The sequence below is a fragment of the Lynx rufus genome, unplaced genomic scaffold (assembly GCF_022079265.1).
Source record: "Lynx rufus isolate CCGP_SWC_20201006 ecotype Redwood Valley unplaced genomic scaffold, mLynRuf1.p SCAF_41, whole genome shotgun sequence".
Classification (NCBI taxonomy): Eukaryota; Metazoa; Chordata; class Mammalia; order Carnivora; family Felidae; genus Lynx; species Lynx rufus.
In genome coordinates this window covers 589,954-604,985 of record NW_025814858.1, presented here as the reverse complement: position 1 = coordinate 604,985, position 15,032 = coordinate 589,954, and the positions used below count along the sequence as shown (strand labels likewise).

At 53.9% G+C, this 15,032-nt stretch overlaps 1 protein-coding gene across 1 annotated transcript; it reads right to left on the bottom strand.

Moving 5' to 3' along the window:
• Positions 1-3,166: 3,166 nt before the first annotated feature.
• LOC124525414 (testis-specific Y-encoded protein 3-like) lies at positions 3,167-14,787 on the bottom strand. The gene is given in 10 exon segments (XM_047097794.1): positions 3,167-3,195; positions 3,763-3,792; positions 3,795-3,846; positions 3,940-4,085; positions 4,178-4,289; positions 4,437-4,517; positions 5,215-5,658; positions 6,138-6,370; positions 6,515-6,564; positions 14,702-14,787. Coding segments are annotated over 10 exon segments (1,263 nt in total).
• Between the last annotated feature and the right edge of the window lie 245 nt (positions 14,788-15,032).

Sequence of the window (15,032 nt, the reverse complement as noted above, 5' to 3'; positions counted from 1 at the left end):
CTTTCCGGCAGTCCCGTTTCCTGTCTGCTGCTGGTCAGTACAGGGCCTCCAGCAGCCCTGTGGGGATCGGGTCCTTGCTTTCCTCCCTGCGGTGGCCTCTTCCTCACCCAGAATGGCCTCACTGCAGCTTCCTTCTAGTTCAGGGATCGTTTCAGACTGCCCTTAAGGTCCAGGTGGGAACGGTGCCGTTTGTGCTGAGGGCTGACCACTGTACAGCATTCGTCTCTGTGGAAATTGCACAGGTGAACTTCACCAGGTGAATGTGCACACTGCAGTTGCCCTGTCGTCAGAGTCAGCCCACCTGTCTCCGCCTCGGCTGCTCCTGCTCTCCTTCCTCCTACCCTCCCCTTGCCTCCCCCTCCCTTGTCTTCTTCCTGTCCCTCCCTCTCACTTTCCTTCCAGCTCTCTTTGTCTTCGTCTCCCTCCTCTCCCTCACTAATGCCTCCCCCTGTCTCCGCCTGTCTTCCTTGTAATAGGTGCCCCTCTGTCTCTTCTTGTCTTGCTCCTCCTCCCTGTCTCTCCCGCCAATCTCCCTGTGACTCTCCCTCTCCAGGCCGGTCTTCCCCTCCACTCGTCCTTCCTTCATCTGCTTGCATGTGTCTCTCTCTCTCCCTCTATATCTCTGTCTCCCTTTGTTCTCTTTCTCGCTGTCTCTCTCAGTGGACATTCTGTGTCTGGGTGCACGCTTCTTCAGAATTCGCGTTCACGCCTGGGAAATGTGGAGGGAACTCTTCTGCTTTCGTGTGTACTAGTGACAGCAGGCACGGGGCTTTCTCAGAGACAGACACAGACAAGTTTGTAATTCTCGGTGAAGGGCCCCTAAGCGCCCTGCTTGGAGTCGTCCTCCTTTTAGTGGAAGGTTAGATTTCCGGACTGGAGGAAACTGCTAAATCCTACTACCCCATCTCCCTGGTGCTCTGTACGGAGATCAGTAGGGCACCAGTGGCAGATGGGGCTCTGGGGGTTGTTGTTTGCTCTGAATTGCAGTGCAGTGAGTTCTACTGAGCTGCTTTCTTGCAAGGACACGGCGGTGGGGTGGGTCTAGGGTGGGTGTCACTGGTTCTGGGTGGGCACCCACCTTACCGCCGCCCTCAGCCTGATGGCCAAGGAGGAGAAACCGTGAGGACGGCCATGTGGCGCCGGTAGGCGCGACACCTAAGGACTTCTCCAGGCCTTGCCCCAGCTTCATGAGAAAGGGGCAAGGGGACGGAGCAGGCAGTGGCTCACGCTGTGGACGTTCCTGTGCTGAATGCTCTGGTGCCCGTAGTGAGGCCTCTGGGGAAAGGGTGTACAAGCGAGCACAGACTGTGTGACACCGGGGACCTCACGGGTCAGGCCTGGAAGGTGACAGCGCTGAAGAGGACATGCGGCAAAACGGGGTCCATGCTGGCGGCTGGGCCCTTGCTCCAGAGCCCGGACTGGCCGCTGGCGCGCGCTAGCTGGCGGCCAACACCCTGTCTTGCTGTCCTGCAACTGCTTGCCCCGCCAACCTGGCCAGTGGACCTGCCCTGGAACCACTTCGCCCCCAGGCCGCATGCCCACACTCTTCACTGCCTCTGTCTAGGCCCCACCTCCACTGGCAGCCGCAGCCAATGTGGAGTCGTCAAATCCCAGAGCCTGTGCTCCTGCGCCCAACTTGGGCGGGCTGCGGCGGGAGGCAGCAGGGAGCTCAAGGACTTGTGGCCAAAGCTCCGTCCACCTGCTGCCATTTACCTGTCCTTGTCCTGAGGCTGGCCTAGCTACACTGGGGCCGGGGCCGAGCGTCATGGCCAGCGTGTCGCAGTTCCGAAAAAGCGGTGATTCCCGTCAACCCTGGGCAGTGATCGTCCTGGATGAGAAAGGTCGAGAGTCCGGGGCCCGCGGGAATGCAGGGGCGCTGGAGGGCGTGGGCTGTCCGCAGCCCCCAGGTTCAGGGGCGGCAAGCGCCCATCCTGTGCAGGAACCCAGGCCGGGTGTGAGATACAGGTGGCAAGCCCAGCGGAGGAATTGGTGGTGATATTGGATGACTGAATGGTGGCGGCTGAGGTGGTGATAGGGATGGAGGAAGAGGACGGGGAGGCGACCGAGGAAGAGGTGGCTGGAGAGGAGAATTCTGAGGGAGCCAAGCCAGAAGCAGAGGACATGCCCGAGCAGGAGCAGGTGGAGGAAGAGAGACAGCAGCTGGAGGAGGTTCCGGAGCAAGAGGACAAGCTCGAGGCAGATGCAGAGGCGGAGGAGGGGCCCCAGCTCTCACAGGAGCTGCAGCAGCAAGAGCCAGTGCTGCGTCCTGCCTCAGCCCAGGACCCGCGGCAGCGCTGGAGCACCTCTATTTTCTGTCCTTCTGTTTTCAAACGCTTTGGACCCTGGGGGCTCAAACGTCACTGGCTTGTATGTTGCAGATGCAGGTGTAAAGTGTGAAAAGCGGTCTAGCAACGTTTTTCCACTTACTCTTTTGCCATGTGGCATGTTCCTGGCTGGGAGAGACTTCCCCCTGCCAGCGTGTGTCTCATTTCCGTGTGCCTCCTGTGTGTTCTGGTCACTCATTTGTCCATTACTTCCTACCTGGGAGTCTGATTCATGTTGGCGGGAACCATGCAGACACCATGCAGAAGTCCTCTCTGTGTGGCGGTTCAGTCAACATGACTGAAGATGTCACCATGCGGGATTCTGGGGGTACCATCTTGGGCATCCCCAAACCCTGAGTATTGGACATCCCTGTCCTGTGCTGGCCTCTCCATTTCCTTGAATTTCCTCATTTTCACAGGAAAGGTATGAACCTGGGCGCTGGCCTTTCTCTCAGGTTTGTGCCCTGTCCTCCCTCACTCAATTCCCCATTGGTTCAATCTTACTGACCTCACATGAAATCCCAATGTGTGACCCATCCCTACGGACAATGTCCTATGTCCCGCCCTTCCTTGGAACTCCAATGTGCAGGCACAGAACACTTACCCCTCTGGACAGCCGCATGTATACATGGACACGCCCCAGAGCATACCTGAGCAGAAAACACACACAAACACTTCATGCTGTTTATCTCCCATTCTATATTTCTTCAAATGTATTGGACACCCACCCTGCGCCACGTGTCACCACCAGCCTTGTCCTTATTTTGTGGGCAGGAGAAACTTGTGGACCATCGGTGAGCGTCCGAAGGGTTTCCACTGGAGTCCATGAAGTGCGATGCTCCCTATAGTCCTCTCAAGATCGTGCATATCCCTGGGATATACGGGTACACACAGACAGAGACACACAGACACACCCACACCCACATCGATACACACACACCCACCCACACACACACACACACCCACCCACACACACACACACACACACACACAGGACAGGTGAGAGTCTTACCTTAGCCCTGTTTAAGGTTGCTTGAATGTTTCCAAACGGAAAGTAGAATGGGAGGGTGTGATAAGCTGTGCCAAAGCTGACAAGTGGCTCCAGAAGCCAGACAACATGACAGTTGGTGGTAGGAGGCCTGAGGGTGGGGTTCATGGTCCTGGAATGACAGTTTTCACCGTGCTATCTGATGAGCCAGCTTTGGATGTCCCGCTCTGCTCATTCTTGTTTTCTAGCCCACTGCCTACCTTCAGCCTCCCCAAAGGGGCAAAGCCTCTTTGACATGTTACTTCTTAAGACTCCCTGTCTCAGGCCGATGCCCTTTTGACCTGGTGTCACCTCCTGTGCCACTGTGAGTCTCGGTGCCTCCATGCAGAAGAGAATTGTGCCATGGGCCCCACGGCACACATTTCAGTGCCCACACCCTTGGCTGCTCACCTCTTTCCCTCTCAGTTCTCTCTCCTGGGCCTCCTTCATCTTGAAATACGGCAGGGGATTGTGCCAAAGATCCTCTATGATTATCTGGTAGGGGAGACAGGCCAGGCCTCAGGTAGCTATCCCACGCAGTGGGGGAACCCATGAAAATCACCTCCCTTCCTTGTCACAGGGCCCCACCTCAGCAATCCTGCTAGAGCCGGCAAAGTTGTGGTCGGAGAACCAGTTGAAGAAGTTGAGGCCTCTGTTGCCATGCCTGCGTCTGTAGGCGTCCTGTCTGTACCTTGGGTACCACTGGATGGGACTGGAATGAGACGCCGTATACCCTGCAGGAAGACGAGTATGTGAGAAGGCGCCAGAGAACTAATCACATTCAACCCTCCACCCACTGCCGCCCATGCATTCAGTGGACACTTACCAGCAAGGCCAAGGACATACTCCTTCGTGACGACTTCATTCTGGAAGTAGGGGTTCTTGCCAAAAAACAGCAGGATCTTCCGGCATTCCCTGGGAAACTTGTGTTCCTCCACCTGCCGTGGTAGAAATGTGGGGCAGAAATGTGAAATCTTGTTCCAGGAGACCCGCCCTCCCCTGAGGAAGGAACACACCACTTCTCCCCACCACCTCCCCTGCCCACACAGCCACCCACCCACACCGCCTCCCACTCCCAGGCCCACCTTCAGATTGGTCATGTGGCGAAGCATGCTTTCCTCGTGCTTACTAATCAGGGCTGACATCTGAGGGTGGTTCACAAACTGCTGCAGGTCAAAGAGCCTTCAGGTGCTGGGCATGAGAGAGCTCGACCCAGAGAACCAGTGTGGGCAGCATCCTGGCGTCCTCCCCCAGGGACTGGCGTCCTCCCCCAGGGCCTCACGCCCTCCCCACGGGCTGCATCCAGGCCCACGGGGTCTCCGGATTCCGCAGGGCTCTGCTAGACACGCACAGGAGGCTGTGCACGCCCAGACGCCCGCATCCACGCCTAGCCTTGTGTGCTCATGAGGACACTGAGGACGCTTACTTCCACACAGCCACACAGCACACATCCGGTCTCGCGCCGACCAGACCGGAGGGCATTCGCATCGCCTAACCCGCAGCAGGAGGCTTAGCGGGACCCAGACACGTGCCCCCACGCGGCTTTGCGTGGGAAGAAGCCCTCGGTCATTTCCCCGTCCTGGCCTGGACCTCCACCGCCACTCCCCACTCTCGCAGCGCTGTTTCCGTGCCAGGTGCCACGGACAGCACACGTGCCTCCACCACCCCAGCACTGCCCTCCTCCCACACTCATTGCAGAGCCAGGGCCACTGGATGGGATCACGTTTGCACCTTCCCGGCCACTGGAGCGTGGCTTAGCTCCAGTGCCTGTCCCGGGTTCCTCTAAATGTCACCGCCCTTTCCTTCCTCTTGTGCAAGCCCAGCCCCCTCTGGACCCTCCCCCAGCAGCAGGAAGGATCCAGCCTTGGCCCAGAAACCACGGATGCCCTGGATGAGGGCACTTCTCCGTTCCAGATGATGCCGCCGCCTCTGCCACATCCTGAGTTTGAGTCGAGCGTGCTCCCGGCTGGCTTGTTTATTCACGGGCTGTAGCTCTATCTGAAGGGCCTCCAGAGCCTCCAGCGGGGAAGGGCAAGGACGGAGGCCTGTCTCGAACTGCTCCTTCTTATCCTGCTTCACCTGCAGCTCCAGGGCTTCTTCCACCCATCGGCCTTCCTGCTCACGCGGCTTCCGTTCCTCCTCCTCCCGCTCCTCCTTGTCCTCCTTTCCTTCCACCTCCTCCTCGCCCTGCTGCTGCTCCTCCAGCGCTCCCTTCTCCTGCTCCTCTTCCTCCTCGGTTTGCAATTCTGCTCTCCCTTTAATGGCTCCCACGCCTTCCCTGCCTCCTCCTGCTCCTCCCCCTGGTCCTCTTCCCCTGCCACTGCTGCCGCCTCCGCCGCCCCCGCCGCTGCAGCCGCCCCTGCCACCCCCGCCCCCGCCCCCACTTGGATACCCTGGTGCTCCTGCTCCTCCCCTTTCATTTCCGCCAACTCCTCCTCCTTCCGCTCTTCCTCCTTCTGCTTGGGCTTCTGCTTCTCCTCCTCCTTCTAATCTTTTACTCCTGCTGCCTCTCCCCCTCTTCCTCCTCCTCCTCCTCCTTCTGCTCTTCTGTTCCTGCTGCTCCCCCTCGTCCTTCAGGTCCTCCTCCTCGTGAACCTGGACCTTCTCCTTCCCCGGCTCCTGCTCCTCGTCCTCCTCCCCCTTCTTCCTCTGGTCATGCCCCTCTTCCCCAGGCGCGTCCTCTTCCGCGGCCGCCACCTCAACCTCGTGCTCCACCAGGCCCCACAGCGCCTCCACCGCCACTATGTCATGCCCCAGCGGCACGGACATCTCGTGGGGCCGCCCACCTGCCCCTCGGGTCGGGCCTGGCCTTGCTGCACAGGCTGTTCGCTGGTGGCCTGCAAGCCTTCGGCCTGCGGCACCTCCGGCCCTGCCGGAGACCCAGTGTCCCCACGGGCCCTCGTCTCTCGACCGCCCCCTTCCCGGTCGAAGGCGACATGGGGCCTCCGGGCATCCCCAGTGTTTCGGAAACACGAGTCGCGCAACATGCGGCCCCGGCCCGAGACACGAACGGTGGCTCCTACCGAAGACGAAGCGGGAGGTGAGAGCACGGCCCCCCTCCCCAGACCCAGTCAGGGGAGCCCGGAGGGCAATGGCTGGCAACTCGCTCCCCCTTCCTCCCAGAGCCCAAACGTCGAGGGGGCGCATGCGCACGGTGCTGTACCCAGGATGCCTCGGGGGTGGCTATCGCTCTGCTGCCGCTGCCTCCGAGGCCTTTGTGGTGAGAGGGGTGCGCCTGCGGCTTTGTGGCTGAGGGAGCTCCAAGCCACGCCCAGGCTGCTTCACTGCCTTCAGGACCAATCATAGGGAGGGTGGTGTGCGTGGCTTCGGCGGTCCCGCCCTCTAGGTCACCCGGAAACTGGGGCGCGTCTGTTGCCTAGGCGGGAAGGCTCTGGGCCCCATGCAGTGCAACTCCTCCCGGGGGCTTGCAGCCGGCCCTCCGTGCCCTCTGGGTGTCCTGTTTGGCTTCTGGCCACTCGAAAGCGACCTTTGCATTCCACGGTGCGCTGGGCACGCGGCTGTCTACACACACGGGTAAAGGGGGACCTCCACGCTTTTCCCATTTACACCGCCACCTTTGTTCATTGTGCCCCGAGTCCGACCAGTCCACTGAGCGGATCACCTTGGCTGTCCGCGAGACGCACTTCAGCTGTGCGCCTGCTGTCTGTGCCCCCTGGTTTTCCATCTGCTCAGCCTCCTTTGCATACTCTCTACGTCCATCCTTGCTCCAAGAAGACATGTATGTCATGACAGCAGTCTAGCAGTGCACCGGCTAGGGAAGGTCGGTGACAAGAGGTGTGTGACGTGGGGAGGACGCCACACTAGGGGAGGCTGCGTAGCATGCGCGCTGCTCTTGCCGTTTGTCCCCGTTGCCTGCAAAGTGACACACTGGCAAGCACACACCGCCCCCCTCATGATCGGCTGCCCATCCCTCCCGTGTGTGGCGGTGCACAGGAAAGACCCGTGACCATGGGCCCTGGGACTCCTGGGGCTTGTGTCTGTCTCACGGACAGCGGTCCCCTTCCGCCCACAGTGCTTGGCCATCTTCTCACAGGGAGCTTCCCCAGGCCTTCGTTGGCCGTATGTCTGTTCATCCTGGTCCCATTTCCTTTTCCACTCACTTAGGCGGCAGGCTGCCATGAGCGTGGGCGCTGACTCAAAACACTGTCCCCCTGTGCCACAGACAGCATGATTTCAAGGGCCTCCGAAAGGTGTCAGGGGGCTGGGGGATGTAGCTCTGGGAGGCAAGTGAGGGACACGCCCCAGGGTCTACACGAAGCCACATTACAACTTTGGGGAACTAATAAGCTGCAGAGGGTGTGAAGTGAGGGCAATGGTGTGGTCTCCCTCCCTGTCAGGGCAGTGGTGATGTGGACTCCCTGCCTGTCTCCTTCAGACAGCAGCAGCTACACACACACACACACACACCGCACAGAGCCACTGCAGGATTGGAGGCTCGAGATGCATTGCCTGGCCAGGCACCACACTCATGCGCTGCCTTTTCCCTTTGGTGGAATGCAGCGGTCCCCTCCCTCTTCATGGGACCAGGAGGCTGCCAGGCAAGCGGGGGCTTCTAGGATTGCCACATTGGTGTGCCGGGCCCTCTGGCCAACATGTTGCTTCCGTGACACAGAAGAGGTTCCTCCAGGCTCGCTGGGCCACGTCAGGAGATGTACGGGGTACCGAAATGCTCCAGGGTGGCTGTGATCTATGAGGCAGCACACCACAGCTTCAGGGGACAGCAATGCATAGAAACGCAGGTGGATGGGGAGAGGCTGAACAGGTGGTAGGGGGCTGAGAGGGGGTGGCCACTGTGACAGACAGAGAGGCAAACATTTACCCAGAAAGGGAGAGGAACAGGTCCAGTGGTGAGCCCTCAAGCTGCCCTCAGCAGAGGATGTAGGGGGTGGGCAAGACAGGAAAGCAGGCCCGGACCCTGGTGCACCTGACCTATGCACCTCACTCCCTCCAGAGAAATGGGGCCTGTCAAACTCCCATGCATCACTGGGAGACCCCGTGGCAGGAATGTGGGAGCAAATCTGGGTCCCAGGTGCAGGGACTGCCTGGGACAAGCAGGCAATGCCTTTCAGTTTGAACAACACCTACAACAATATTGGGGCCCTGGGGCCGGGCACCAACTTTGCAAGGGACCCTAGACCAGCCAGGCCTGTCTCTGCAGGGTCATCCGGGAGGATGTTCACCGAGACCCATACCCTGGCTGGGACCACAAGGCCTTGCGATGATCCCCCTAGGCCGGTCCAGGAGCAGGACCAGACTTACTCAGGCTATCTGCTGCCTCCCTCCACTAATCCCCACTTCCTCGTAGGGAACTTTGGTCCTCCTCCACTGGGCCATGGAAGGCCCAACCCCAACTTGCCCCTGGCCAAGGCAACACAGGACGAGCGGACCCAGGCAAAGTCCAGGCTTTCCTCCCGTCATGAAAGGTGATCAGCTAGCTCCGTGTCGATCCCAGGAGCGAAGGGATTGCATTCGCTGGACATTGGCACTTGAGCCTCCCCCTTAGCCACCAAGTCAGGAAAGCCCCCAGTCTCTTTTCTTCACTAGCCAACGGCCTACACACACTCACTCAGGCACAAAGATGCACGGCCACGCGGCACGTGGACACAGACACGCATGCGCTGCCAGCACAAACGCTAGGTCTCAGGCAAAAGTACTCACAGGCGCCAGCCACAATACACTCACAGACACTCTACTGGACCTCTGCACTCACTCATGCCCTCTGCCACATCCCACTCACGAGGCTAGCGCCTCCCCACGACCCACACTTACTTCCCCCCCTCACACAACACATGCATTTGTCCTGGGGCCCAAGCCCGGCTGAAAACTAGGGTAGATTCAGGACTTCCATTGGGTCATGGAAGCTTGCATTGAGATGCCAAGGAAAGGGAGCCACAACTGATACCAACCTTCCAGTACCAATGGCACTGGAACATGGCATGTGGAGAAACGCCAGCCACGACTAGGTTCCCAGCCTCCTCGGCTCCTGCCCTTTCTTCACACCCTCTAAACACTGGGGAGTCCCTTGGGTGTCAGTACCTCCCAGCTGGCTGCAACCTACAGGGCAAGGGCCAAGGGACTGACCTTTCACAGTTCACATGTATACCCAGCTTGTGTGGGCTGCCTGGAGGCAGTCACGGCTTAGGAGGTCTGGATGTGCTCTGACCCCTGTTACTTACGCGTTCCTTTGTGTGTTCCCTTGCAGCCCTGTGCCATCAGCAGCCTACTATGTTCATATGGACATGCACAGCACACGGAAACCCAGATGCACTGATACTGTCCAGGGACAGGACAGAGACAAAGAGAGACGGAGGTGGGGGAGGGAGAAAGTGTTCCCTAAAGAAAATGATCACAGGGACTCAGACAGACAGAGACCAGAGGGACGTGGAAGGAGGCAGAGGAAGGAGAGTAAGTCACAACTAGAGATAGCCACAGAGGGGGAGTGTGTGTGTGTGTGTGCCTGTGCCTGTGCGTATGCATGTGTGTGAATGGGTGAAATTGTCTGGGACTGAGACAGGGGTGTTGCCACGATTCCTGGACTCTCAAACGCCCTCTTCCAGCAGAATGGAGGCCCGGTATTCTCAGGAATCTCAGCGTTTTCCGGAACACGACTCATTTGCTTTGGGGCCCTAGCTCATCCTCAGGCTAGGAGGGCCATAGAGCACAAGGAGAGGGAACTTGAGGCATGAGGCTCCAGACTAGGCCCAGCCGGTGGAGCGTTGAGGCCCAAGGTTTTTAAATGCCTGCTGCCTCCTTCTGGAGCCCACCAGCATTTGGGAAGCACGCCCATGGCCCCGTGGACCTTCGGACACTGCAGTAGTTGTGGCTGTGGCTGTGGCTGTGGCTGTGGCTGTGGCTGTGGTGGAGGTGGGGCAGAGGCAGAGCAGTGAACTTTTTGACCGTGGGTCCTTGGGGAGAAGGATCTCCAGACCAGACCCAGACAGTTGGCTGCTGTTCAGGAACAATCAGCAGGAAGGGAAGTGGGCGTGGCTCCAGCATTTGAGCCCCTTCCTCCCCTTCCCGGGTCTGGAGCCAGTTCTCTGCCTCCCCCTCCAAGGTGGCCTCCCTGTTTGGTACATGTCCTTTTCCGCTTTGTCATCGACCACAACTGTCCTGTGGGATATCTCATATCGGAGAACTGGTGCTACACATCTCACCTCTTTGGGGAGGAGCCAAGATGGCAGACAGCATGGAAGTTTCTTAAGTGTCTCGTGTGCATGAAATACAGCCAGACCAACACTAAACCATCCTACCCACCCAGGAAACTGACGGGAGGATTAGCACAGCAATCTGCATATCCTGAACCACAGACTTCAACAGGTACGTGGCATGGAGGAGTGAACTTGGAGAGTGAGGAGGCTCAGGAAGGGAGGTGCTTCTGTGCCCGGAGAGGCGAAGGAGACTGCGCAGGTGGAAATTTTACCAATTTTCTTTAATATTCTTCTACATTATTCTTTCCTTTCGTGTCTATATTCACAAATTCTGTTTTACTCCCATATTCTCCTTTTAGTCTATTTCAGTGTTTTGATTTTTCAAATTCTCACATTTCCCTTTGTAATATTGGTTATTTTCTAAATTTTTCTCCACTCCCACTTTTTTTTTCTCTCGTGTCAAACCCCTTTCAACACCCAGATGAAACATGCCTAGAAGCTAGCATCATTCATTCCCTTTTTACGTGTGTGTTTTTAATTTTTTTACTTTTAACATTTTATAATTTGAATATTTCATTTGAATTTTCTACCTCATGAGTTCCTTTTCTCCCTTCAAAATGACAAAAGGAAGGAATTCACCCAGAAAGAAAGAGCATGAAGCAACGAGAGCCAGGGATTCAACCAACACAGATACAAGCAAGATGTCTGAAGCGGCATTTAGAAGCACGATGATAAGAACACTAGCTGTGGTCCAATGTAGATTAGAGTCCCTTTGTGCAGAGAAACCTGAAGTAAAAACTGACCAGAATGAAATTAAAAATGATATAACTGAGCTGCAATGACGAATGGATGCAGCGGTGTCAAGGATGGATGAGACAGAACAGAGAATCAGCGATATGGAGGACAAACTGATGGAGAATATGGAAGCAGGAAAATCGAGGGAGATTAAGGAAAAGAGCACGGTTGAACAATTAGAGAAATCAGTGACTCATGCAGAAGGAACAACATCAGAATCACAGGGGTCCCGAAGAGGAAGAGAGAGAAATAGGGGCAGCAGGTTTTGTGAGCAAATCATAGTGGAAAATTTTGCTAACCTGGGGAAAGACACAGCCATCAAAATCCAGGAAGCACTGAGAACCCCCATTAGATTCAACAAAAACTGACCCTCAGCAAGGCACAAGGCATATCATATTCAAGCTCACAAAGTACTCAGGCAAAGAGAATCATGAAGGCAGCAAGGGGAAACAAGTCCCTAAACTACAAGAGAAGATAGATCAGGTTTGCAGCAGACCTATCCAGAGAAACTTGGCAGGCCTGAAGGGAGGGGTAGGATTTGTTCAAAGTGCTGAATTAGAAACTTATGCAGCCAAGAATTCTTTATCCAGCAAGGCTGTCATTCAAAATAGAAGGAGAGAGAAAAAGGTTCCCAGACAAACAAAACTTAAAGGAGTTTGTGACTGCTGAACCACACCTGCATGCAATTTTAAGGGGGGGACACTCAGAGGGGAGAAATGATTATCTATCTTTCTATCTATCTATCTATCTATCTATCTATCTATCTATCTATCTATCTGTCTGTCTGTCTGTCTGTCTGTCTGTCTGTCTGTCTGTCTGTCTATCTATCTACCTATCATCATCTATCATTTCTCTATGTATATGTATATGTATATGTATATGTATATGTATATGTATATGTATATGTATATGTATATGTATATGTATATGTATACTTATAATTATATTGTTTTTATTTATATTTATTTATATTTATAGATAGAAATATATAATTAGATATATAGAGATATATAGAGATATAGAGATGTAGATGTAGATATAGATATAAAGATATATAGATTTTTTTTCTCCAACTCTTCAAAGAAGATAATGGCCATAAATTCATATCTTTCAGTAGTCACTTTAAATGTCAGTGGACTCAATGCTCCAATCAAAAGACATAGGGGAACAGAATGGATGAGAGAACAAGCTCCATCGATTTACTGTTTACAAAAGACCCACTTTAGTTGTAAACACAACTTCAGAGTGAAAATAAGAGGATGGAGAATCATCTGTCATGCTAACGGTCAACAAACCAAGCCAAAGCAGCCATACTTCTATGAGACAATCTAGACTTTAATGTAAAGACTGTGTCAAGTGATGCACAAGGGCATGATGTCATAATCAAGGGGTCTATCCACCAAGAAGACCTAGCAATTGAAAACATTTATGTGGCGTATTTGAGAGCAACCAAATACACAAATCAATTAATCACAAACATAAGGAACCTCATTCTTAGTAATGCCATCATAGGAGGAGACTTCAACAGCCCACTCGCTGCAATAGACAGATCATCTAAACAAAAAATCAACAAGCAAACGTGGGCTTTGAATGACACACTGGACAAGATGGGCTTCACAGATATCTTCAGAACATTTCATAATAAAGCAGCAGAATATACGTTCTTCTCCAGTGCTCATGGAATATTCTCCTCTATAGATCATATCCTGGGGAAAAAAAGTCAACCCTAAGGAAGTCCAAAGAGATCGAGGTCACACCGTGCATATTTTCAGACCACAACACGACGAGACTCGAAATCAACTGCAAGAAACAATTTGGAAAGGTAACAAATACTGGGAGACTGAAGAACATCCTACTGAAGAATGAATGGGCTAACCAAGGGTTTAAAGAGGGTATAAAAAGTATATGCAAGTCAATGAAAATGTATATGGAAGTCAGTGATAACACCACAACCCAAAACGTCTGGGACGCACCAGAGTCGGTAATAAGAGGACCTATCTAGCAAGTCAGGTCTTCCTAAAGGAGAAAGAAAGATCTCAGAGACACAACCTCACCTTACGCCTTAAGAGGCTGTGAAAAGAACACCATAGGAAACGCAAAACATTCAGAAGACAGGAAATAACAATGATTAGAGTGGACATTAATGCTATTGAAACCAAAAGTCAAACAAAACAAAAACAAAAACAACCTCAAACGAACAAACAAACAAACAAACAAACCAAAAGAGGAGAACAGATCAATGAGCCCAGAAGCTGCTTCTTTGAAGGAATTAACAAAATTGATAAGCCAGTCATCAGTTTGATGAAAGAGAAAAAGGAAAGGGCCCAAATAAATAAACTCAAGAATGAAAGAGGAGAGATCACAAGCAACACAGCAGCAAGGCAAACAATAATCAATTGTTTATTGTTTGGAGCAATTATTTGCCAATAAAATGGGGAATCTGGAAGAAATGGACAAATTCTTAGAAACATGTACACTACCAAAGCTGAAAGAGGAAGAAGAGGAAAATTTGAACAGACCCATAGCCAGTAAAGAAATCAAATGACTAATCAAAGACCTGCCGAAGGAAGAAGACTGCAGGGCCAGATGGCTTTCCAGGGGAGTGCCAGCAAACATTTCAGGAAGAGGTAACACTTATTCTCTTGAAGCTGTTCCCAAAATAGAAATGGAAGGAAAACTTCCAAACTCTTTCTATGAAGCCAGCGTTACCTTGATTCCAAAACCAGAAAGAGACCCCACTAAAAAGCAGAAGTCTAGACCAATTTCCCTGATGCACATGGATGCAAAACTCCTCAACAAGATATGAGACACTCGGATCCAACAACACATTAAAATGTTATTCACCACGACCCAGTGGGATTTGTACCTGGGATGCAGGGCTGGTTCAACATCCACAAAACAATTAACGGGATTCATCACATCAATAAAAGAAAGGACGGGAACTACAGGATCCTCTCAATCGATGCAGGCAGAGTGTTTGACAAAATACAGCATCCTTTCCTGGTAAAAACCCTCAAGAAAGTAGGGATAGAAGGAGCACACATCGAGATCATAAAGCCATGTATGGACGACCCGACGTTACTATCATCTCAGTGAGCAAAAGCTCTCAGCTCAAGTCACGAACGAGACAGGAATGTCCACCCTCTCCACTGTTATTCAACATAGTATTGGAAGTCTTAGCCTCAGCCTCTTCACCCTTCTGCTCCCCCTCTTCAGCTACTGCTTGCAGCCCTGGCTCTACCTTTTCTCCTCCTTCTTCCCTCTGCTCACGTCCTCCTCAATTTCCTCCCCCAGCTACTCCTGCTCTTCGACTCGTGCTCCTCCTCTTGCTCGTCCTGGACTTCCTCCTCCTCCACTTCTTCCCTCGCCTGCACCCGATCATTCACTCTTCCTCCTCCTCCACCTCCTCCTCCTGTAACTCCGCCCAATCCTCTTCTTCCATCTGATCCTCCACCTCCTCCTCCTCCTCCATCTCTTCCTTCTAGGCATCTTCCTTCTTCTCCAGGTCCTCTCCTGCTACTGCCCTACCTGCCCTACCTCTGACTTTTGACCTCCTCTTCTTCCCTCTGCTCTCGTCCTCCTTAACTCCCTCCTCCAGCTCCCCCTGCTCCTTTGGCTCGTGATCCGCCTCATCCTGGACATCCTCCTCCTCCACTTGTTCCCTCTCCTGCACCCAATCATTCACTCCTTCAACTCCTGCTCTAACGCCTCCCAATC